This window comes from Sturnus vulgaris, chromosome 25 (assembly GCF_052056855.1).
Source record: "Sturnus vulgaris isolate bStuVul1 chromosome 25, bStuVul1.hap1, whole genome shotgun sequence".
Taxonomy (NCBI): Eukaryota; Metazoa; Chordata; class Aves; order Passeriformes; family Sturnidae; genus Sturnus; species Sturnus vulgaris.
Window position 1 is genome coordinate 6,410,035 of NC_142267.1, and position 25,631 is coordinate 6,435,665.

At 46.6% G+C, this 25,631-nt stretch overlaps 1 protein-coding gene across 2 annotated transcripts in view; it reads left to right on the forward strand.

The window, feature by feature from the left end:
• Window positions 1-1,080: 1,080 nt before the first annotated feature.
• CAPZB (capping actin protein of muscle Z-line subunit beta) overlaps window positions 1,081-25,631 on the forward strand; it is a 55,940-nt gene continuing 31,389 nt past the window's right edge. Inside the window, exons 1-2 of one of the 2 annotated variants that reach the window (XM_014881687.2) lie at window positions 1,081-1,222; window positions 15,650-15,739. In XM_014881687.2, coding sequence (XP_014737173.1) covers window positions 1,220-1,222; window positions 15,650-15,739 — 93 coding nt within the window. In that variant the 5' untranslated portion in view covers window positions 1,081-1,219. The remainder of the gene's footprint in view (window positions 1,223-15,649; window positions 15,740-25,631) is intronic. The other variant, XM_088178961.1, reaches the window with a different exon arrangement.

Consider the following 25,631-nt stretch of genomic DNA (forward strand, 5'->3'; position numbering starts at 1 on the left):
CATGTTGGCATTTCCAGCTCCTACAGCAAATGGAGGGAAGGGCTTTTGGCTCCCCAGGGCCAAGTCTGCAGCACAGAGTCCCAAAGATTTTTTTGGGGTCCTGGCAACAAATCTGGGCTGAAACAAGGCCTGACCTGTTCCAAAAGAAGCTGCAGAGGAAGGCGTTGTTGCTTATGAATCCTTGTCTTCCTGGGATAATTGTCTTTTGTAGCTCTGAGATTCCCCCATGAAGGACAAGTCAGGAGTCTGGAATTTGAATGTCTTACCTGAAATCATTGTATGTGAGCTAGTCCAGTAGAAGGAAAAAATGTTTTTTTTGGGACAGCCTGAGCAAAGATAAATGTTTTATTAATACATATACCCTGATTTTGGAGATCCTACTCCAAGTCACCTCCAAGGGACTCTGCCTGTGTGGCAGAGTGTGTGGGATTGGATTAGATGTCTGCTGAAGTCCCTTCCAACCCTAACAAATCTGTGATCCTGTTATCCCTGTCCCAACTGCCTGAGCCCTGGAGGCATCCAACTGTGTCAGTGTCTTCCAGCGGGTACCTCCCAGACAACACCGAATACTTCCTTTTGAAAATAATTAATAATTATCTCTGACCTTAAGCAGCTGGAGGCTGCCTATTTATTCACATCACTTTAGACCTGGGAGATGTGTTACAGGCATGTATAAAATGCAGTTTACCTGTGTAAAACTCAGCTTTAGGGTGACGAGTTTGCTACTCGTTACCTCTCCTGGGTGGCGTTTACCGTGCTACCCGCCTACCTAGTACTGTCTTTCGTTTAACCTTAGACAAATGTATTTAAAAGGAACGACGTTACCGCTCGGACGCTCCGGGACCGACTGAGGGCCGGAGCCAAGATGCTGGCGCGCCCTCCGCAGGCCCCGCCCCCGGGCCCGCCCTCGAGCTCTGATTGGCCGCCGCGCTCACCCCCGCGCTGCAGTTGGTGCCGCCGTCTGCTCCGTCCCCCCCGCGCCGGTGGCGTGGTTCGCTCCGCCCCGCCCACCCGCCCCGCCGCCGCGCATCCATACTTGGCGATGGCCGGCGAGCCGCGCGCTGATTGGCGGGGAGCGGCGCGGGGGCGGGGCCGGCGGCGCTGACCCGGATGTTCACTGCCGGGCGGCGGCGGAAGCGGACGGGCCGCGGCGTCGAAGCGACAGGGACGGACCGGGAGGCGCCGCCGTTCTACCGCCCCGCGCACCCGCCCAGCCGACATGGTGAGAACGGCCCGGCCCCGCGCCCTCAGCCGCGGCCTCCGCCCTTCCGCACAACCCCCCCGCGCCCACACCGCCCTCTCGCACCGGGGGGCCTCGCCCGGCCTCTTCCCGGCGGCGGGGATGGACGGAGGGACGGACGGAGGGACGGACGGAGGGACGGAGGGAGGGCGGTGTTGCCGGGACGCAGGGAAGGATGGCCCGGCCTGAGGGCGCTGGCGGGGGGGCTGAGGCTCCGCAGGGCCCGGGGGCGGGGGGCTCGCCCGGGGCTCCGCTGCCCGGTCACTGCCCGGTCTCTGGTCCCGGTGCCGGGCGGTGTTTCCAGAGGGAATGCTGTAGAATTCCACAGGGAATGGTTTTGCTCTGGCGGACAGCGGTATCGCCCGGGGTATTGCGAGCGGCGCGGGTGCTGCGGCGTCTGGCAGCGCTGGGCCCATCCCATCGCTCCTTTGCGTAAATCCAAGTTGTCTCCCACCGTCTGGAAGCTGGGATTGGTGTTAAGTGTGCTGTGATCTCATGGAATCCGCGAAATACAGGGAAGTCAAGCGCCGCCCGATCAGGGGGTGCTACAGCCGTGGGTGCTGCTCCTCCACAGGGCTGAGAACTTTTCTTTCCCACGGAGAACCTCCAGTTTCCTCAGCCGTGTGGAATAATCTCCATCTCGCTGTGTTTCCAGAATGGATTAGCCCGGGGCACCAATCCTTTCGATTTCGTTTGGTGCTGTGTAAAGGGAGCAGATTCCATCAGAAAAGGGGAGCTGGCCCAGGCCCTGCTCTGCTCCCTGCCTTCCTGGACAGCGGCTTTTCCCGAGCCTCCTCATGCATGGAGTCACTTGTCGGGAATCACATCACCCCATGCTCTTGGGGATTCGTGATTCAGATTTTCCAGCATGACAATTCAACGATGTTTGAATGTGTTTAGTTCGTAAAAGAACAACCCAGAGCCCGGCTCTACAGCAATGTTAAGGCGGTTTAACCATGCAAGTGTAATCCTGTACTTCTTGCCTTCATTCATAGGAATTTCAGAGGCAATGCCTTATGTTTTTCTCTGGAGCCACCTGTATCATTCAGGATAAAGATCTTTAATGTCAGGTGAAAGGTGAAGAACAGTTATGATCCAAGTTCTGTTCCTTGTAGGTTCAGACAAGAGCAGGTGCTGTACCTGAGTCCTGGCAGGACAGAGCATCTCATTGCAGCTGTGTTCCTTATTTTAACACACTGCAATCTGTGTGTGTGCAATCTCAAATTGGGATTCCAACAGACTGTCCTAACTTCTGCCACTGCAAAAATCCTCACAGGAAAAGAGTTCAAAGAATACAAGGAGGCTTCATGTGATATAACAACGGTGGTACCAACTTCTTTGGACGGGATATAAAAATGAATCTAGTCAGGGTTTAAATGTATCTGTGTCAGTCGGAGGTGGAGGACAATTCCTTTGGAAATTTCCTGAGTGTTTCAAGGTTTTGCTGCTTCTGAGTTTTTCATGTTTAGTCATGGAAACCACTGGGCATAGGAGAAATTTGATTAGAACTTCCAACGCTATGTGGTGGTTTCCAATGTTGAGTGGACTTAGGGATGAACCTGCAGCCTCCAGTTTCAACTCATGGGCAAACCCAGTGTTTAGGGTTCTTCCAGGATCTTTACTTTTATTGGTCTGAGAGCAGAATACAGAAGTGGAGCACTGAAAGGATGGAATGGCCCTTTCATTGAAGAGAACAGTTGGTGTGGTGCAGGATGTTGGGTCAAACACCTTCCTGGTACCACAGGGTTACCAATGTCTGTGTAAGCAGAGAGGGGAACCTTTGTCTCCTTGGAGAACTCGGAGCTGTGCCCACATTTCAGTCAGGTGCTCAGGGAAGCAGGGCAGGGCAACACATGAAGCTTGAAAACTGCCTGGATGGATAGTGTCTTCTGTGCTAAAAATAAATGGAAGGCACTGTTGAGGGCAAAGCAGGACTTGGGAGAGTGGATCTGCTGAGATTTCTGGAATTGTGGGTTATGAATGGATGGAATCCAGTTGCTCTTTGTAGAAATAAAACCCTCTCTTTCCAGGTTATGTAAACTGGCCTGATCATGTTAGCAAGGATTTCTTCTGCTATGCAACTTTTGAGGAAAATGAGGACAATTTTAGCAAAATTTTGTGATTTAATCATCCATAAATTCAGACTGTCTAGTGCAGTGCTGGCTGTGCATCTTCCATCTAGGATTTGTGAGGCAGATAAGGAGCAGTGAAGCACAGCCTGGGGTGTGTGATGTGACAGTGACACCAACACAAACCTCGTGTGCTGCTCAGAGTCACTAAGATTTTCAGGATAGGAGTTGTTTGGCTGGAATCAGAGCCCATCTCTAACCTGGTTATGTCCCTTTTGGACCTCCACCATGTGCTGTGGGGACAATTTCAGTACCCCATGCCTTCTGAGAAACACCAACTTCAGCTGTTTTGTAGAGTCTGTGTTTTATTAGGCAGGCCAAGTGTGTGAGCTTAGCTAAATGTTATCTTAAACAGCAAATTCCCAAAATAATCAAGTCAGAGGATATCACTGGGGTAGGAAATACTGCCACTGCAGTGATGCTTAATCTTGTGGTTTATTAGGGAGGGAAAAACACTCATAAGCTGAAGTTGTTCAAACAGGATTTCCTCATATGGTAAATATATATGCTGATAGGGGACTAGTTGACATCTGGGAGGGAAAGAGAATGAAAAGTGCAGCTCAGCTCTTTTGGGTGACTATTTTTAGTCCTTATTACTGGAGTTGAGTTGAGAAATGACTTTCTTCGGGAAAACGACAATGCTGCCCTTCTCAGTTTCTACTTGCACAGCTGTCAGCTTTGCTTTCCATCCATCCCTTGACTTCCCAGGATGAAGGATGGCTGTGGAGCTGGGGATGCACATCATCACCCAGCACTCCCCAGTGCTCTGTACTGCTCCTGTTTGCTGTTGGTGCATCACAGAATCATGGAATGGTTTGGGTTGGAAGGGACCTTGAAGCCCATCCCACTCCACCCCTGCCATGGCAGGGACACCTTCCACTGTCCCAGGCTGCTCCATCCAACCTGGCCTTGGGCACTTCCAGGGATCCAGGGGCAGCCACAGCTGCTCTGGGCACCCTGTGCCAGGGCCTGCCCATCCTCACAGGGAGCAATTCCATCCCAATATTCCATCCATCCCTGCCCTCTGGCAGTGGGAGCCATTCCCTGTGTCCTGTCCCTCCATCCCTTATCCATAGTGTGTCACCATCCTTCCTGCCAGCTCCCTTCAGGCATTGCAAGGCCCCAGTTAGGTCACTCCAAAGCCTTAAAATTCAAATTTACACTGGGAATACTTGTGCAGACTCAATGGGCAGTGCCAGCGCCCGTGTTTGTCTTTCTTTGCCTGCCCTTTGTGGGGATGTTTGGTCAAATCCAAGGAGCTCCTTACCCTGCAAAATAAACTTGTTAAAGAAGTGTTTTGCTGTGATTTGTCCCCTTTGAGCTGGTGCACACTGTGATAGACCCACCTCAATGTAAAATAAAACTATTTTCAGTGCCTGCTCAAAGGAGCAATTTTGCTGGAGACATGTGAGGTTCTGAAAGGTTCACAGTTTAGGGCTATGGAATCCCAGGATATTTTGGGTTGGAAGGACCTTTAAAGGGGACACCTTCACTAGAGCAGGTTGCTCAGAGGCCTGTCCACGCTCAGCCCTGTTGTTTTACCCTACTTTAATCCAATGTGCTTTAATAACTTTTCCCAGGTGATGGAGATGATTACAGAAGTAGAAGATACTCAAAAGAGATGTTGATCTTCTGTTTTTATCATATTTCAGACAATCACTTTATAAAGTGATTCATAAACTGATTTTTAAGGTGCATTACAAAATTTCCTGTTTTCTCACTGATTCATGCTAGGAGTCCTGAAGAATTTAAAAAAGCCTCAACCAAATAAATCTTTGTGTCTCTTCTTAATGCAAGGAGAAAGGCCCAATGCTTGTAAATGCTTCAGTTCTGCCTAAGCCTTTGCCATTTCCAGGAATAAGGGCAAAAAAAATCTCACTTAAAAACATGGGATTTCAAATTTGAATTTCTTTGCCACAGAGGCTTCATCCCTGAAGCAGTAATTAATATCTCTGACCAACACAAGCTTTTCCCAGGATTCCTGCTCTATCTAGTTGGGCTTTAGCCCAAATTTTGTTTGCTGATAGGCTGTGGTAATTAAAAAGCTTCTTTAACTTGAAGATCAAGAGCTCAGGCCAGTTCAGTGGGGGTGTGGCCACTTCAAACTGGAGGATAAACTGATTTTTTTTCTTCATCTTTGGTGTGATGCCTCCTTAAATATTTAATAGTCTGTGACTGAGGGGTTCCTGCTGATATTCCTGTGAGAAGTGAGCAGGTACTGTAGTGGAAACCTGGCTAAGGTGTGACTGAAACTGAGAGAGTGTGGAGCTCTTGTGACTTGAGCTGAATAACTTCTGGATCTGACCCAGTGGCCAAAATTCACTTCTTAGTCCTGTGTGCTACAGCAGGATGGGAACAGATGCTTCCAAACACGTTGTCCTGGGGAGCTGGAGCTCTGGCCTGTGTGCTAGACAAGACATTTGCTTTGGAAACTTCCTTGGTGGGGCACGAGGGGGAATGTGCTATTGAGGAAGTTTTAAAGGAGTTTCTCTGGTAGTTGGGCTGAGAGAGTTTATCATGGAAGGGTGGATTTGAGGAAGGAGCTTTGCTTGTTTCTCAGCTAAATTACTGTAATTCTCCTCTGTGATGCCACATGCAGTGGAGCCCTCTCCTCCTGCATTTTTGATGCAGTGAAGTTTTGAGTGAGGAGTTGAAAGCAGCTTCTATTCTGTTGTTTTGTGCCCAAAATAATTTTCTGTTTAGAATGACTTCAGTTGCATTAGGTAATACCTGGTGCTGTGTTTCCTGGTGTAGTGGTCTGAGCCTTGGCACCAACCAGTAGATTGATTTCCTTGTATTATCTGGTGCTGTTTTTTCCTCCCTCCCTCTTGTAGGCTTCAGAAGGAAACCTGCAGCTTGCTTTGAGCTCCTGCTCCTTGTGCTGCACCTTCCAAACTGGGCTGAAGAATTAGGGAATGCATTTGCAGGCACTTGACTTACCTGGCTGTCCTGCTCATAAATTGCCTACTTTATTCCTACTCTATGCAAATTAAACCTTGCTAATTTATATTTGATCAGTGTACCTGCATTGTTTTCGGTGCAGTGTTGGTTTGGGAGCCCCGGTTCTGGGTTTAGCCCCTTGGGACTCGGCTCCAGGTGTTGCAGCCGTGCTGCAGAGCGTGTCCTTCCCTGAGACTGAAGGGAATGTCCTCCACAGCAAGTGGAGCCGAGTCCTTCCCTGCTGCATTGACTTGGAATTTCAATCACGTCCTTGTTGCAAAGTGGGAGCCTTACGAGCCTGGGTGAAAGCAGAACTCAGGATCTCACAATTTTAGCAGCATCAGCTGAAACAAGACTGAAAACAGCACTTAAGGAAGAGGATTTTGTGTGGAAGGAAAAATGTTTGAGACTGCACCGAAGACAGAAGCTTAGTGGTTGCCTGAAGCCACTATAAATAAAATACTCTTTATTCTCTCAGGGAATTTTGTTTGTGTTTCTTCAGGTGATACTTTCTCTCTTTTCCATTAGACAAACTGCTGACTTTGAAAGCCTTGTCCTGTAACCTGCCTTCCCTGGACATTTTTGCCTTGGTAAATACCAGGATTTAAAAAGCTTCTACCAGCCCAGGCATTGGGGCCTGGCTGCCAGCCTGGGCTTGCAACCTGAGACAGGCTCAGGAAACAAGAGATGGGGCTTTTGGTGTGTTAATTCAAGGAAGGAGAGAGCCATGAAATGGAGGAATGAGGTAAAATATCAGCTGCATTGTGCTGACTACAGCTGTATTTATCCACCAGGTGCTGTGACCCTGCAGATCCAGGGGTCGTGCAGAGAGGTTTGTGTGTAATCTTGGCTCAGCATTGATGGGGCTCCACTGGAGAGTCTAAACCAGCTTCGTGTAGCCATGAGTCCAGGCAGGGCTAATCCAGAGCTTGGTAAGGCACAGACTGGCCAGATGGAATAATGAACTTCATGGGAGAGTGAAGGAAGATGTGACAGGGATTGAAGCTGGCACGTGTGTGCCAGGTGAGCCCTGCTCCCACCAAAACATCTGCTTGGATTGATGGCAGAGCCCGTGTGGAGCTGGGTGCCTGTCTGCAGGTGTGATGGAGGACAGGTCAGGAGGGTTCAGAAGTGGTGAAGAAGGCATGAAAAAACTGCAAGGACAGGCAGGTCTGGGGAATTCCAGCCGAGGAAGGAATTCTAGGAGGTGTGATGTTGCTAGGTATGATATTTTTATGACCTATAGGTATGCAAAACCAGGAACTTCCTGGTTTAAAACTTGGAATTCCTGGGACAGAGCTGGACTGGTGGGAGCTCTGCAGGGCAGTCACTGGGGTGTGCTGTGTGAGACCCAAACAGAAGGCATATTAACCTACTTTTGTGACCTTTGAGGAACGGGAGGACTTTCAGGGAAGAGGGCTAATGAGAGATCCTCTGCCTCCTGCCTGCCTTGCCAGGCATCCAGTTACTTGCCAGAGTTATCTCCTGAATTTACAACCCTGGCTGCAGCCTCCAGGAGCTGGAAAATGCTGAGTTTGCATCTGAAGCTGGGCAGCTGTCAGCTCCACGGAGAGCTGGGATAGAGCAAATCCTGAATTTGGGCTGTTGACACTGTGTTAGTTCTGCTGTCAGTAAGCACAGGGTGTTCACTGTCACCTTCAAATACAAGGCACGCTCCCTGCTGCTCTGCAGGGTGTATTTTCTCAAATGTTTTGGATGTGATTTCTCACAAAACAGAATTTAAGTTGCAGTTGACTGGAAGGAGAGCCTGGATCTGTCAGGCCAAGACCAACTTGCCCAACTTTGCTCATTCTGCAAGGAAAAACTTCTCCATTTCAATTGAGCAGTTCCAGAACTTTTGTGACCAGGCTGATTGGAACATGAAGCAAACAGTGCATAGAAGAGAAGAGCATTTGGGAAGGTCACTGAGCATTAGCTGGATTAAAAGAAAGCATCACAAATGACATGTTTGTAGATGGTCAGGATGGGTAATGGCAGCAGTGAATCTCAAGAGCTGCTGTATTTGTAGTAATTATTGTTTCAATTAAAAAAATAAAAGAAGTGACCTCTGTAAAAATTAGGCAGCCCTTCTCTAAGGATGCACTGGGGCTCTTCCTCAGAAGATATGAGTGGAAGGCAGGAAGACAGAGTGAGAAACAGGTCACAAGATTGGTGAACCAGCTCACACCTACTGCACTGGGTGATTGCAAAACCTTTTGGGGCACAAACACGTTTGTGTTCATCTCTCCTGGCAGTGAAACCAGGTTTTGGTTTTGCAGCTGCCTCATGAAGAGTTTGCAAAATCAGGCAGAGTTCTTGTCTCTCAGTGCTGTGCTGTAATGGGTTATTTGCATTTTGTTTAGCTAAGATTTCCTATCTGTAATTAGAGCTAACAAAGAAAATGTTATTTTGTGTGAAATTGAGACTTAAAATGTGAAAAATCCCCCACTGTGCAGTAACATTAGTTATAAAACCTATTGGCAAAGTTGGTCAGTTCTACAGGCAACTTGAATGTCTTTAATCCATTTATTAAAAGTTAGACACGTTTTTTTGCAATCTGTGCAAGTTTTATCTGTAGCCCCCACTTTCTTCTTTCATGTGGGGCTAACAGATTGCATAGTCACTCAGTGCTATGATTTATTGGGAAGTGACTTTTTGCAAACTTTATGCTTCACGGGAATTCTTGGCACCAGATGAAAGCCAGTAAATTGCATTGTCATGTTCAATGACAAGTTTAATAAATAAAACATTGTTTCTGTTACCCAGAAGACAAATGCTGGTGCAGAAATCATTAGTGATCCTGGCAAAAGGTCGGGATGAATAGCTGTTCCCAGAAAGCCTTGGTGCTGCTCCATCCTGCTCTTCTGGTGGTGTGTGATGGCTCTTTTCCTTGGGCACATGATGGAGACTTGCACTGGATTTGTATAAGCTAAAGTGATAAATTAGTTTTGAGAGTAGACACAAGTACATGCAAGTATGTGGAAATGCATCCTTGCTGAGGAGGTGCCAAGGAAATGTTAATTTTTCCCTGTGTGCTGCACACCTCTGTAGGTGTGCTAACAGGAACTGCATCTGGTCACAAAACACCTACAGGGATGGAAACCACCTGCAGAATGTGCTCCTGGAGGTGCTGGATCCTTACTTGTAAACAGTTAAAAAATTACAGACAAGTGCCCTGATCCAGACTATCAGGGGTTGTAGTTTCTTCTCCCTGGATGTAAAATGTTTTGACAACTGCTTGGTCCATGAGATCAGGCTGCAGGCAGCTCTGGGTTATTTACAAACTCACAGATGGGAGTGCCTTCAGTGTATTATAATTCACTTAATAATTGCTTTAGAGCTGGGCTGGGATGTTGGGACTTGTCCTATGGACAGAGAACTGGCCTGGTTTGGAGGTGGGAATGAGGAAGGGAAATCGAGTACAGCTGATAGCAAGGATGCTTGGAAGAGCTGCTGGAGGCTAAAGTGATCAACAAGGATTTGGCAAAACGCTGACCATTGAGCTTGTCTGGAGGAGGAGGAGATCTCTTTGGTGGCTGCCCCTGGAAGCCCATGGCAACTCCTTTAAAACTGTGCAGAACTTGCCAGGCTGTGTTGGCAGCCCAAAATGGTGACAAGGATCCAATGTCAGCGGCACTCTGGGGCCAAAGAAAGTGAAGCTGCCTCACTTCTCTCCTTGGATTATTTTAGTTCCCCTGCATGAGGCTTCAGGGCAGATGCACAAGTGACTTGTTTGTAGAGAACCTCTTTAAAGAGGTCCCTCTGAACTTCCCGTGTGCTCCATTCCTGGAGCAGTGGAAGACAAAAACTGCTCAGTGTTCCTGAGGTTTTTTTGGCTGTGTTTGCAGTGTGTACAACACTGAGACCTGAATTCAGAAAACAAGCTGAGAGAGTGTGTTCAGTCATTAATGGAGGCTAGTATTGCTATGTGCTCACTTGTACTTAAAAGTTAGAGCACAGCAGAATAAAATAAATAATGTGCAGGAAAACGTCTCCAAGGAGGATTCGCTGACTCAAAAGCTGTGACGTGCCTTGTACAATTGCTCTGTAAATAAATACAGATTACAGGAGACCTGGGGGAGACACAGTACAGCAGCTTCTGCTAAAGCCTTCTGATCCATCACTTCTGCTTTTATTTTAATCTCTAATCCTCCTCACTTGGTATTCGTGGAACGGGTGGTGTCAGCACTGGGGCTGTTTGGTCTCGACCACAGCAAATTGGGCTGAACTCGTTACTGAGCATACATTGTGGTCACAAGTGTTTGAGATAATAAAAGCCACTGAATCCATGCCAGCTGAAACCAGACAAAGGTAAAAGTAGCTGAAGAGAAGGAGAATGAGGTCTGCATTGGTGTCTTGTCTTTTAATAATCTTTGACCTTTTATGACTGTCCACAGCAGAGTCTGCGTTCAGGTTTTATTACCTTTGATTGTTTCCTTACTGTGCTATTGCTGTTTCTCCCCCAGCACACCTTGCTGTCACAGAGCTGTGATTTATGAGTCCATTACAAATGGTTTTAGATAGGATCTGCCAGAGGAGGGTTAATAGTCAAGGGAAAAATAATGTGGAGAAACAGATTGCGAGGAATATGTGCAGCTGATGGAAACGTCATGAGTGCAGAACTTCTCTGGGCTTTCCCAGGTCAGACAGTTACTCCCCTTCCCATCTAATATCCTAAAAAGTGAATGCTGACAGCTGAGAAGGGAACCCTGCAACTTAACATACTACTGTACTTTTTATTACCCAAGGGTTACAATAATTCAACCCTTGCTGCAGCTTCTAGCAGTAATACTATCCTGTTGTGTAATTGGAAAAGGGAGTCTTCTGCCCTTGGAGCTCTGGAAGTTGGCAGGGATTAAAATGACAAGCAGGAGGGGAAGCTGGGTATCTGTTTCAATTAAAAAAACCTTAGTGTTGTAGTACCACAAAGCTGAAACATTAGTCAGGCATTCCTGTTGGGAGAACTGACAGGAAATAATGTGATTTACAATCTTGGGTATGTCTGCAGCTTGAAAGGAAGGAAAAAGAGTCATTTGTTGTTGTGTACTTCTGGCCCTGGATTAATTTACAGAGAGATTTTGCCTGCAAACTGACCAGTGATCAGAGTGCTCTGATGTGTGATTATTTTGAATTGCATGGCATTTTGCAAATGTTCTGATTGCAGTGCCTTCTGAGGATTTTACCTTATGTTTTTACTGTCTGAACATTGAGATGCTGCTTGTGTTTTGAATTTGGGTAACCTTTCACATGCCAGTCTTGAGTAAAACTTGGGTATGAAGTATCTCCAAGATTTTTTTCTGTCCTATCAGGTGTGTGGCTTTTTCAGCTGCAGTAATTTCTGAGTCCCCCAGTTGTTCTCAGGGGATGTCACAGATGGAAAAGGGTGTCGGTAGCACCATCATGCCTGGAGTAGAAATGTTGTACTGGGTTTGCTGGTGGAAAAGATGTGGTGGCCCAACTGAATTATTTGTTTATTATTTATTTTATATTGCATATATAATATATTATATTTATTTATTATTATTTCTATAGCCAGGAGAGGCTAAACTGGGAGAAGCTCCCACTGCTGTAGCTGTGAGCTGGCTCAGCTCTGGGCTCAGGAGCTTGCTGTGAGTGGGGCTAATACAGAAATAGAGCACAGAAGTGAAACCAGCCTGGGTTTCTGTTTGAAGACACCGCCCAGCTCTGTCTGTGCTCTGCAATAACAGGCTCAGATGAGCAGGAGTGTCCCAACAGAGCTGTGGAGGGAGATTCAGTCCACAGGGCTTTGTGATAAATGGGAGCAAATTCTGCTGACTGAAAGGCCAGGAGCTTTAAATGAGATCTTTTATCTCCTTACAAGTGGAATGGCCTTGGGATGGGGAGAGCTGCAGGTTTGTGGAAGCCCTCCTGGAAGGTGGAACATAGGTTAAGTCTCAGGTAACTGAAATTGGAGAACTGTCCATTCCCAAACTTGGGAATAAAGCCTGTGGATTTCTGTTAGTGTATGTAGTCACAAGCATGTGTAAAGGTATTTGAAGAATGCAGAATACCTGTAATAACTCATCTGAGTGCTGGTGTCTGGTGAAAAGGGCAAACAGGTGCCACTTCAGTGAAGTGTTGCTGGTTCAGCTGGAGCTGGAGAGGCTCTGGATGTGTCTGGATGTGTCTCCTGGTGCAGAAGAGCTCACTGATCGGTGCCAGGGCCTGCTGTGGGTGACTGCCAGGGCTGCAGCTGGGCTCTGGTGTGTGCAGGGGCTGTGCAGGAGCAGCTCTCTGCTCCCAGCTTGGTGTCGTGTTGGGTCAGCTCCTGTACCCCTGTTCCCTGTGCCCCTCACCCCAAGGAGCTCTGGGCTTTACACATGACAAGTGAGAGTCAAAAGGAAGCCCAGCTGTTGCCTGTTTCATTTTTTGTGATTTCCATACTTAGAGTAACTATCTGGGGTGTTTTGTGTTTTCTGCCTTGAATGACATCTGCCCATACTCAACCTTTAAAATTAAGGTGCACAGCTGTGCCCCTTTACAACTGCACATTTTTGCAATTTTAAAAAAATTTTTCAGCACTTTTTTTTTCTGATTTGAGCTTTAACACAGAATGCCTAGATGACCAGAGATGGCTGTTATGAGGGGGTTTGTCTTTTGGAAATAAGCTTAGGACAGCAAAAAGACCAAAAAGAAGACGAGGTGCAGACAAAGGAAGCTGTAAAATAACTACTACAGACATTCTCATAACCTTGTTCCCTGGGGTAGTGCCATGGGAATGCTATAACAGGTGCTTAAGTGGAGATTCTAGATAGGCAAACATCTTGAAAGGAAACTTATTAAAGAGCTTTCATCTAAGCTAATATTTTCAGTCTCTGAGATTCCTATGATCTCTAAATCCTTCAGTGACTTCAGCTGTAATAAAACTTCATTTAGAATTTGTCTGAACTCCCTGCTCCTCCACAGGAGATTCTGGGCTGGATGAAACAGGAATGGTGGAAAATGACCTCCTATCAAGTAAACACTAAGCTCATTAAGTCGTGCAAGCTCAAAGAGCTTGGCTTTGGGAGCAGCCCAGCCTGGGAGACAGGCTGTCTGATCACCTGCTCAGGGAGCAGGGCTGCAGGAGCCTCTTCTTGGTAAAGGCAAAAATTCCATGGAAATGTTTTGACTGGAGGTCTGCTAAGAAACCCGGTCTGCAGTGGTTTTGCAGAAGAATTAAGCGAGTGGAAATGCAGGACGGGTGAGGTTGAGAGAAGTAGGTGGGGTTTGGAGAGGTGGGTGACACGTCCTCAGTTCCCCCAGTTGTGTGAAGGCCTTGGGGGGTTTCAGCAGCCCGAATCCAGTGCCACTCTCCAAACTGCACATCCTTGGGATGTTCACCTGTAAGATGAGGGAGCTGCTGCTGGCACCTGGGATGGTTCCCTGTCCCTGTGTGTCAGTGCCTGCAGCTGCTCTGTCTCCTCCAGCTGGGCAGGGGCTGGGTTTAAACCAAAGGTTGAGTTTGACACACCTGGCTTTTAAATCTTCACCTGCAGAGAAAGAACCAGGAGCAAAGGATCCTGGTTCACTTGACTGTTCAATTCTGAAATACCAGATGTCTCCAGTACCCCAAGGTACCACTTTGAGCTGTAATCTGTCAGCTTGTGTTGCCTTTTTGACCATTCCAGCCGGATTTATGCTGGATTAAAGTGACTGTATAGCCATGGATTTAGGGACACAACTGCAGCAGAGCCTGCCTTTATTTTGGTGCTTGAAGAGGTCTCCTGGCAAGCTGTTTAATTACCTAAATGCTCTGTGAGATACAGAGGAGTCCTGCTCAGCCTTGCTTTTACCTGCTGGGTACTGGGGAAGTACATTGTACCATGCACTGTATGTGCCTGCATATTTTTGTTTTTCCATTGCACATAACATGTATGTCAGCTGTGTCTGAACCCCTTGGAGAATCTCTGCCTTCAGCAATCCTGCTCGTGTCTTTTACAGCTGTTATTGAATGGGTTGGGTAAAAATGGTCCCTCCGGGTTCTGTTGGTTAATCCAGAAACACTGCGAGTGTGGATTCTACTCCAGGCAGTGTATTTTATTTTCAGTTTGCCTTCCTGTAAAATACTTACTCTGGGGTTGTAGCTTTAGTGGTGGTTTTTAACATCCTTCCCTGGGCTTTTTTGTCTTTTAAACAACTCCAGCTGGCAGAGGAGGACAGAGCACTTCCCTGAATGTTCCCATGATCCACAAGTGAGGAGCACAGCCCTGTGCCAATGTGCCAGGTTTCCTTCCTGGATGCAGGAGATAGCAGGAGGTACAGACAATACTTGGGAAGGGAGATCCGTGCCTGGGCAAGCACAGGCCACCTGAAGAGTCTCTGTCCTTGGGGTCTGAAAGTTCAGTAGCTGTGAGTGAGGAGTTCCCTTCCCCTGGATGAACAGCTTCCTAATGGATGCCCACTGAACTGAGCCCTCCCTCCTTCCCTCATTCCAGGTTTAGCTTAATTGCAGGAAACTTGGCTTCCTGTTTCTCCCTGTCCTGGGGGCTGCTGTTGTTGAATAATGTGATAATGGGACTGTGTTAGTATTGAAGCTGTTTTTAAATAAGACTTTGGAGCTTGATAGAACACGGGAGGGTGAAATGAAACCTCAGCTCGTGCGATTTGGGTGGCTGGAAGTGGCAAAGAGAAAAAGGAGGGAAGGAGCAGTGAAAACAAACTGGCTGTGCTTCACCTGACCTGGCATCAAAGGAACTTGTGCAGATTTTGGGTGCTGTTAGGTCAGCAGGAACGTGTCTGTTGATGGAAAAGACAACTAAAGGTTATGTCAGACCATGGCTCAACTCCTCAAGTGTCTGGGGCACATTTTCTGACTCTGGAGTTTAAGGGTGTTTCTTTGTGTCAGACCAGCTACAGTGAGCCCTTTGGAGAAAGTTGTGTTAGCTCTAAATAGCTGACATCCCTGATTTCTTAGGTACAGGCAGCTCTTGGTGTGTGTTTTGTAGGAAGAAGGAAAGAATGGATCATGCTTTATGTGCATGTTTCATTCTGGTTTTCTGATAAAGCTGCAGGGGAGAGGGAGCTCTGTAGTGGAACAGAGTTTGTCTTGGATGCTGATTATCTCAAACTGATCAGTGCAAATGAGGAAGTGTTAAACCCACTTTGGGAGAAGGAACTTTCAGTTCCCTAACTCAGTTTATTATTGAGATAGTGCAGAAAAACAATGCATTAAACACTTCACAAACACTGGAAGCGGTTTTGGTGAGGCAAGGACTGGACTCAAGTCAATAATCCACAATCAAATGGAATGAATTTTATTTGTATCAGTGCTGAGACCTGGGAGCTGTGTGTTGTTACCTGCCCACCTTGTGACCAGGGGCTCTTTTTGTTCCTGCAGAGTGACCAGCAGCTGGATTGTGCCTTGGATTTGATGAGGCGCCTGCCTCCCCAGCAGATAGAGAAGAATCTCAGTGACCTCATTGACTTGGTGAGTACTGGATGCTGTCCCCAAGAAGTGGCTGTGACAAAGCCTGGTATGTAAGAATTTCTTCTGGGCCATCTGGGACTTGTGGTGGTTTGTCTGTCCCTTGTCTTTTAACAAACAACCCCTGACCAAGCAATGTGAGGAATCCACGTGATTGTTCTGGGCTGTGTGTGCACGCTTAGGGATGAAGGGTCATTAGCAGCTCTCCTAATGAACTCACCCCCAGGTGCCAGGTTGGAGGCTGCTCTTTGAATTTGGGGCAGTGTGTACAGATGGATGCAGTACCTGGGTATTATCTCCTGGTAAACAGCCTGCTGTGTGCAGCTATGGGAGGTGCAGGGGCTGTGCTGCAAAAACACTGCTGGGAATGTCTGGACATCTGGAGAACACCCAAATCTATTTTTAATTTGTGCTCTATCAGATGTTCTGCAGTCTAATGTCAAAAACCAAACCTGGCTGACCATCTTGTTTCTGATACTTTTTTTTTTTTTTTTGCTTGTCCCTGGAACTTTTGTTGTCCTTTACACACTGCTAGGGAAGAAAACAGACTTAAGAAGGATCTCTAGGCTCATTACAAGTTGCACATCCTGTGATGCAAGTTTGGGCTGTAATAACCTGGTTAGTGCCAACTGTTTCCCTTAAAACAGTGTGTGGCACAGTTGCCTCTGGAATAACTAAAGGTGTTACTGAAATATGGCTTTATACAGAGTCTGCTAGTGAGAAAACTGGAGTCTATTGTCCAGTCTAAATACAATATAATGGCTTATAAATACATGGCTTATTTCTGACCTAAGCTTCTAAATTTGTGCAGAAGAGCAGCTGCTAACCAGGTACAGGTTTGGTTGGGAAATGCTTCTAAAGCTGGTGTTGGTAAGCTCTGGTCAAAAAGTTGTGGCTGACTTAAATTTATCAAACTCTAAACATTTATTTTACTTATATAAGACAAGGTACAGGTAAGAGAACTTTGAGAGTCAGGAAAGAAATTATTCCCTGCAGGAAGGGATTATTTCTCTCTCTTGAAACCATTTAGTAATTGGCTACATCTGTGCCCCCAAAACTCTTGGCAACCTAAAGCATCATTTCTGTGGCTGTTGATGGAGGTAGGACACAAGTAACTAAATCACTGATGTGATCTGGTGTGACATGGTTTGGTTTGTGATGAAATTGGGAGAACTGAGCAGGGATTGGGGTTTGAGCAGCTCCCAGGACCACTCCAAACAAGTTGTTGTTTGGGGAGCCATGGTAAGCTTGGCTTTGTAATTGGTCTGAGGTTTTTTAATGACTCAGAAAATTGCTGGGTACCTCTAAATGCTGGAATTACTTTTGGATGGTGCTCATTAGTGCTCTACATGCTTTCCATCAGCAACACGCTCCCTGGGCTCCTTTTCACAGTGTAACATGAACCAGAGCAGTTTGGTGCTTGTTAGGAGGCATTGCAGCCCCTCCTCTGGGGCAGAGATGAAATAATTTGTTAAATCCAGCACGATTCCTTTGTTGTTGAGACACCTGTAGACCTGTTTTGCAGCCACTCTCAGCCTGAGCACCTGAAGTCTCCACTGGTTAGACAAGAGCAGTGTGTGCTCTGCCACCTGGAATAGTTGAAACATCAAGAGCCAGACTCTAGCAGATAGTTTTTGACCTTTTCTTGGTAATTTTCATCCAGAACTTTGATTTGAGTCTGCTGCTTGTCCCATTAGCAGACAAGAACCTCCTTGAGGAAAAGGGCAGACTCCAAATGGACGATGAGCATGAGCAGGTTCATCCAACTTGGAGGAGAATGGTAAAACATGGCACCCTGACTTCTTGGCTTCCTGTGCTGCTTTTCCTTGCTCACTGCACTGCCATGGTGGGTAGGTGTGAAGCAGAGGCTCATGTCACTGTTTGAAGTTTAGGGTATGGCTTGAAGTCTGTTTGGAGCTCAGTTTGTCATGGTCTTTTTATAGGACTTGATCTCCAGACTGATGGTGGCTGCTTGCTTAAGATCCACTGAAAGGAGAGAAGATGGCTTAGAAATGTCATTGTATGTAAAGAGTTTTCCAAAACTTAACACAGTAAGAAACTGGCATCTCCTTGCCAGAATCCCAGAATGGTTTGAATTGGGAGGGACCTTAAAGCTCATCCAGTCCCACCCCCTGCCATGGGCAGGGACACCTTCCATGAGACAATCTCACTCCCAGCTCTGTCCAGCCTGGCCTTGGACACTTGCAGGGATCCAGGGGCAGCCACAGCTTCTCTGGGCACCCTGTGCCAGGGCCTCCCCACCCTCACAGGAAGGAATTTCTTCCAATATCCCACCAATCCATGCCCTCTGGAAGTCTAAAACCACTCCTAGGCTGGTATTCCTGCTGGCAAGTATACCCACAGTAAGTGCCCTCCCTGAGGTCCCTCTTACTCTATCCATGTTCTGCTGCTTGTGGCTCATAAAAGAGCATCTTGGTCCCCAACTGGACACGTGCAGTATGTCCAGGCCTGTCCATGACTGCCCCCAAGTGTTGTGCTGACAAGGGAAATGGCCCAAACTTGAACATGAAGTAAAAGGGTGGGTGGAAGAAGAGAATTTTTGGGTCACTGGCCCTCATCAGCCCAGACACTTTCCATTCATTAGCAAAACAGTTTGTGGTTTGCCCTTTCACCACATCTGTTGCTGGGTTTTTCAGACTGCTGAGGCTTCAATTAGAGTTCATTAGAGACCTTGTCAATCACAGCCCTCCAGAAGTCCTGCCTGAAAGAAGCTGTGCATGGTGCTGGAAATGGGCCTTGGCATGGAATGCTGTGCTTGGGGTTCAATTAGTCATTATTTGTAAATACACTACTCAGGGGCTGTCACAATGTGCAAGAGGACTTCTGAATCTCTACATACTGAGTTTGCTGAAGGCACATACCTTTTTAAGGGCAACTAAGTTAAACTGGAATAATTTTCCCTGGAGCTCCTCTGGACACTGTGAGTTTGAAGCTTCCACCTTGTAGGCCAAGTCCAAGCTGAAAGGAGGTTCCCAAAAGAGGAGACAGAGAGGTGATTGCACTGCTCTTAAATAGGTTTGTTATGAAAATGCTCCAAGTCAAAGGTTGGACTTGATGAACTTCAAGATCTTTTCCAACCTAAATTATTCTGTGTGTAGTGACAGCACTTGGAGCATTAGTTGAGATGTTAACTGTGTCACATCAGTGCTGTGTCACCTCCTTATTGCCTCACATTGGCCAGGAGCTGCTGCTGCCCACTCACTGTGCTTCCCATGGAATCACATCTCTTCCCATCACCTGCCAGAAAGGGGACTGTGAGGGTGCTCTCTGCTTGGAAATGTGCCCTTGGATCAGTTGGGTGAGGTTTTGTTTGGCTCAGCAAAGTCACACTGAGTGGCAGGAGGTGTGAGGGAGGGAAGCTCCCAAGTGGCTGAGCAGCTCATTCTGAAAGGTCAGAACAGTCCATGGCAATCGTCTTCCTGCTTGCTTTCTCTTCAGGTCACTTGTACAGAAAGTCAGCCCTCTGTACTTTTAGCTGTGCTCTTTCCCAGAGAAATCCCAAAGAAGGATCAGCTTCTGGGCTGTGCTGCCATGGAGGGTTCCTTCCTAGGACACCTTGGCAGAACAGGACGAGGTGGGTGAGTGGTGCCCGGGGTTGCAGCCTCCTGAGTCCTTTGGGGTATTTTCAGACAGCTTCAGTGACGTGTCTTTGAGGGCTGAGGTGGCAAAGGTGGAAGGAAACTGGATTTATTGTCCTCATGGGCCATGTGCAGCAAATAACAGATCTGTGACAGGATTGCCTTGATGGCTTTGACTCGAGTGTGGAAGTTGATGCACTCTCAGTCTTGGTGAAAGTTAAGCAGGTTCCTTTAGCAAGTACAAATTTCCTGCTGAGTGTTTAATTTGGATGTTTGCCTGGGTGTGTGTAATATAAATGAGATGAAAAATCTCGCTGACTCAGGAAAATCAGATGCCTGGCATGACGTGGGGACAGCAAATGGTTCTCACAGAATGGACAGGCTCACCAGGAGAGGGAGGATTGCTCACAGCCACAGCTTCCTTTTCTTCTCCCAGTAAGGCTGGGACAGCAGTCCAGCCTTTATAGACACAGCAGTCATAACCTGGCTGGTTATCTGTTTGCAATTAAATCTGGGAGGTGATCAGCTCTCCTCTCTCATCACAGGGGAATACTGAAGTATTTTTAGTAGAATGTGTTACTTTTTAGAAAATCCCAGAGTGATGAATCTTAAAATGTATAAACTTCTGATTGTGAAATATTTGAACACAGTTCAGGCTTCATGTGAGCTCCAGGCAAGTCCCAAATCTGTTTGCATGCCTTCAGTCACTGAAGATATATGAAGCTACAGAATTTACCCCCAGGCAAACTGCACTGTTTGGGCTGCACAGACCATAAAGAACATGAGAATGTGACTGGAGCTTTTTGTGTTTGGAGTCCAAGAGCCTGAGCACTGAGCAGCATTGCAGGGAGAGATAAAATAATTGGATGCAGATGGCCAGCTGAGCGTCTGGTGAGGGTGGGAGATGTTTTAAACAAAAAATCAGATCCAGTGAAAGCTGAAAAAGGTGGTGGAAGCAGAAGTGCTTTGACAGCCCTATGGGCTCAAGGCTGAGTCTTTGACCTGCTGTTCTGCCTGGACTTGCTGACCTGTGGGATGAGCTCCCAGCAGCCAGGCTGGTTTCTAACACAAGGAGTATTGGCTAAAGAAAGGGGCTCTGGCTCTCTGAATAAATTTATGGTGCTTGAGAGCCAGTTTTTCCATTTGGTGAGTGGCTGTAAGCAGGAGCTTTTCCAGCTAGCAAAGATTACCTTTGGATATCTTGATAGTAATTGGAGATAGCAATTACTATATGTAAATTGTTAATGGGAGGCTTGGCTTAGAGCTAGCAACCCCACTTCCTGGCATGAGATTGAAAAGGGGAATTTCAATTCTGGCCTTATATCACTTACTCTTTCTATTTTTAAGCCTTTTTGTCTTCCAAGCTCCTGCCACTGCACTGCTGGTGTTAGAGACCCTTAAAATACCTGTTTAAATATAATTTGAAGGGAGTGTGAGTGAAGATGAATCCTAGTTGGAGACCTCCCTAACCTCGTTGGAGAATGGAATGGAAAGCTGGGATAGAGAAATACCACTGGAGAGAGTATGTCCTGCATATCCCTAAATTGTTGCTGGATATCTCCAAGCCCAGCTGGACTCTGACACAGTCAGGACTTCCCAAGATATTGATACTCTGTGATGGCTCCTGGGACTGGTAACAGGATACAGGAGCCTTCACCTGCAGGTCACCAGTCACAGCCCAGGGCACTCTGGCTGAGCCTGCCAGATGGCTGCCTTTTGTTTCTCAGAAGGGGAATCCAGCAAAAGCCCTGTTTTATCCAGCAAGGCACAGGAAGAAAGCCAAGGATCCTGTTTTATGAATGGTTGTCACCTTTTTAAATGTTCCTCGAGCTGAATTAAAACATTCTCTAATTAATGTGGCATGTCTGCTATGACAGAGTTAGCTGGAGAAACCTGGATTTGCAACCTTGTTAACATCTGTGTTTTTCCAGAAAAACTCATTTGGCTTAATTGTGGTTTTGCCAATTCTTGCAGTGCTGGTATTCAGTGCAAGTACAGTGAATAACACTGAGCTGTTTGCAGTGTCAATTATATCTTGTCTGAACACAAAAGTCCATTTAAGTGTCATTTCATAAATAAAGCTTGATGATTGTGTGGCCTTTGGACTTGTGATGGATCAAATTAAGGTTTAGCACTGGGTGGATTTGTGGGAGTGACTTTGCTGGTGGTTTTAGGCCCAAGATGAGTGGAGCCAGGCTTCCTTCTTGAGTTCCCACAACATCCGCTGGGCCGTGCCTGCCTTCTGCAGCAACAGGAAATTCGGAGGCTGTGCAAGGATTCCCAAACATCAGAATAATGTTTTATTAGATGGAGGATCTGAGCTGGAGCTGTGCCAGGAGGGTTATTTGGTGAGAGGGTCAGGGAGCTTCCACGGGCTCTTCTGTGTTTGAGTGGGAGCAGAGCTTCTGTCCTCCTTTAATGTTGGAAGTTCACATGGGATAAAAACACCTTCCTGGTGGGGCTTTTATTTCAAAACTGCTCTCATCACGTGTGCTCAGATACCTGCACCTTGCAGGTGCACATTCAAAACACAGATGGATCTGAATGGCTCTTTGGCTAATTGAAGTTTGCCTCATCTTCCCAGAATTGTAGAAATGTTTGGGTTGGAAGGGTCCTTAAAGATGACCCAGTGCCACCCCTGCCATGGGCAGGGACACCTTCCACTGTCCCAGGGTGCTCCAAGCCCTGTCCAGCCTGGCCTTGGGCATCTCCAGGGATCCAGGGGCAGCCACAGCTGCTCTGGGCACCCTGTGCCAGGGCCTGCCCACCCTCACAGGGAACAATTCCTTTCTAATCTCCAAAGTCAACTTAATCTCTTTCAGTTTGAAACTGCTCCCCCTTGTTCCTTCTGCTTCTTTAAGGAAATAAATGTATAATCTTTAATTTTGTTGCATTTAGCATAGTTTTCCAGTGTGTAAGGTTCCTGTGGAGATCAGTAATGCTGACCTCTGAATAAACATGGAAAAAGAGTATTTCTGAGGAGTGGTACAGCAGGAATGCTGCTGTTTCAGTGGTAGATGTGATACATTTCAGTCAAGGCTGTAGAAGAAAACAGCCACCTGGGTGTACTCAACTGGAGTGGACACAGCCAAAATATTGGCTGTCCTGAGTATGTGAAGTGCAGAATTTGATGCAATTCAGTGTGGCCAAAGCAAGGATGTGTGTAACACATGGAGAACTGGGGTATTACTCCTCTTTCCTCTATGAATTTGGTTTTAGATACTGGTTTAAAAGTACTTTAAAAATAATTCAGAAGCAATTGTTTAATTGCTAATAAGCTCCTTGAAGCAAGAAGTGAGTCCAGAAGGAATGATTGAGCTTAGCAACTCCAAAAAGGGTCCAGTTTCCACTTTGGCACAACTGATTATTTGTCTTGATAGCAGAGCAGTTGCCTTAATTAAAACACTGTCCACATACCTGGGCAGCTGTGCTGCAGAATTTGGTTACACAGGACAACAGGATCCTTGTTGGACACGTTTCCCTCACTTTCTCATTCAGGTTTTCTTTCCTCTGCACTACACATCCTTTGTGTATGTCCTTGGAAAAAAATATCCCCCAAACACCGTGCCCTGTTCCTTCTGAATGATGCTGCTGTTCTTCCAGGCCAAGCCCTGGATTATATTCTTTTTTTTCTTTCCAATTTACTCTGAGGGTGGTCTCACTTCCTAAGTGCCCAGAGCCACCAGGAGAGATGACAGAGCTGCTCTGGGGAAACCAGGGTGCATTAGGGCCAGGTGACATTAATGCTGGCCTTTAGCTGGAGATACAAGGTGCAGATTGTGTTCTGCATGTGACCTCCCAGTGCTTAGAGTGGGAAAAGATTGTGTCACAGCAAAGGTGGGAACCCAGTCTTTGCTCACAAAAGAACCTCATCCTCCAGTGTTTGCATCACAGTGACATTTATTTGTGGTGTGGTGATGAATGGAGCAAATTCACTGCTTCAGTTTGGCCTGAGGAGTGCCTTAATTCTTGTGTTTCTCAATTAAAGTCCAAATTCCACATGTAATGACTGCCATAGATAAGTGCTCAGGCAGCTGAGTGGTTTTGGCTCTTCAGTTAACATGGAAGAACCTTAACAAGAAAAATTAACAATACAAATCCACTGCTGGAGGCTGAAAACTCAGAGCATCAGCGTTGCCTTTGCTGGGATCAGAAGATAAACTAATCCTGCAAGAGTCTGAATGTGCACAACAGACATTTACATGTTTTAGTAAGATTCAATACTTGACATGGACAAGATCCCAAAGGACCTAAATTCAGAAGGAATCATAGTCCCATGAGTAGAAAGCTGAAGTGTTTAAAGCTGCAAATTACCTCGTTCAGGTTACTGCCTTTGCCTTGTCAGCTGTTTTCAAGAGTAGAAGAGGAAAGGCAGTGCATATAAATTGTAAATTCATTCTTAAGAAGTACAGTTGATGTAATAAGTGGTATAAAAATTACCTTCTTAGGGTAACTGTTCCACACTTGGGTGCCTTTCCAATAATTAGAACTACACAAGTAGTTCCATCAGCTAGAATATCTGTTCTTTTTATACATACTGTAGAAATTTTCTAATATTTCCAAACTAGATGAGTGGGTTTTCTTCTGTTTTATTCTGAAAGACGAGAAGGGGAAAAGAATAAATTGCCTGAAGTCCTGTGGAGTGTCTGTACCAGGGAGCCAGGGGCTATACAGCCTGCTTTACAATGGAGGTTATGATACAGTGCAGTATTATATTCTAGTTTGTGTGTGATATAATGCAGTCACTGTTATGGCTGTAGGAATAACCACAGCCCTCAGAAATTGGGAAAGAGACCCTGCTCACGAATATTTGTTACCAAATCATCCACAGATAAGTTTAGTTCAGTAGATTGCATCTTAAAAAAACAATGGGTTACAAGTTCCTTCTAGTCAATATGGGATTGTGCTCTGAGCCCTGCAGAAACCCCACACCAGGCATGTGCTGTTCTGAAAAGAAAGTTAAATCTGAAAGTTACTTGTGTGGGGTTTTTTTATAAGGGTTGTAAATTCAGTTTTTCTGCAGGGGAATCGGCTCTGCCTCGGGTTTGGGGTTTCTTGTGAGAAGGTTTTGTGTGGATATTTGGGGTTGAGGGGTTGCACAGCCAGGCCTCTCGTGCTCCCTCACCACACGTGTAGTGTAGGCTGTTCCCAAAGAAACAGAGTGGAAACAGAGCCTGGGAAAAAGCCACTTCCCCCCAGTTCTGTTTTCATCACTATTACTCATCCCAAAGGCAGGTCCAGGATTCTGTTCCTGGACATTTCTGTGTGCTGATGGGCTCCTGGCCATGGGATGTGTTCCAGTGGCCACCTCTGGCTCCAGCTCCCAGTGCTGGGCTGCTCTGGGCTGCCTCTGCTGCATCTGAAGGTGAAGCAAAGCACATTGAGTCAACCCAAAATTTCTGGTTAAGGGGGAAGAGGAGGAAGGGACAGAGGGGAGCCAGATGTGCTCACAGACACAAATAGATCATTTCACCTTCCTTGTGCCGTGACACTGCTGGTTTGGATCAGCTCTGGGAAGTATTTGAGTTGTCTGGCCTCAGGAAAAGGAAGAATTCCCCTAAAAGCTGCTTGTCTACTTCTGTTTGCCCAGGACTGTGCTGTGGTTTTGAGGCCTCTTCAGCCAGGCCTGCAGGTACCAAAGGCTGAACTCCCATGAGAGCCCTGAGCTGGGTTAAATCCTGAACTGGCCTGCTCTGGCCTGGGCTCTGCAGTTCTCTCTTGTGGCCACATTACAGCCTGTAGGGACCAAAATAGAAACACTCAAATGAATATTTCAGCTTTTTCAGCACTTTACCAACCATGTCTTGCTTTGCCTCTGATTTTTTGTGTGTTTAAGGATTGATTGTGTGGGTCAGGTGTTGCATCCCTTGCTGGTCACATCTTAGAGCCGTGGAATGGTTTGGGTTGGAGGGACCTTAAAGCCCACCCAGTGTCCCCCCTGCCATGGCCAGGGACACCTTCCACTGTCCCAGGCTGCTCCAGGCCCTGTCCAACCTGGCCTTGGACATTGCTGGGGATGGGGTAGCCACAATTTGTTTTGTCATTTCCATTTAGGTTTTTGGTTTTTTGGGTTTTTTTTTGATCTTTCATAGTCATACTGGTTTATGTGTGTCCCTGCTCACTCTGACTGTCATCCTCTATATGTTACTGCCTTTTAATTGGGATTAGGAATGTTTTTGTTGCAGGCAGTTTGATCTCTTCTGTCCCATCCAGTTCATTAAAATAGTTTGGGGGCTGTTGCACCCCAAATTTGTTTTTCTCCTCTAGGCTTCTTTTCATTGAAATGATGCTAATCC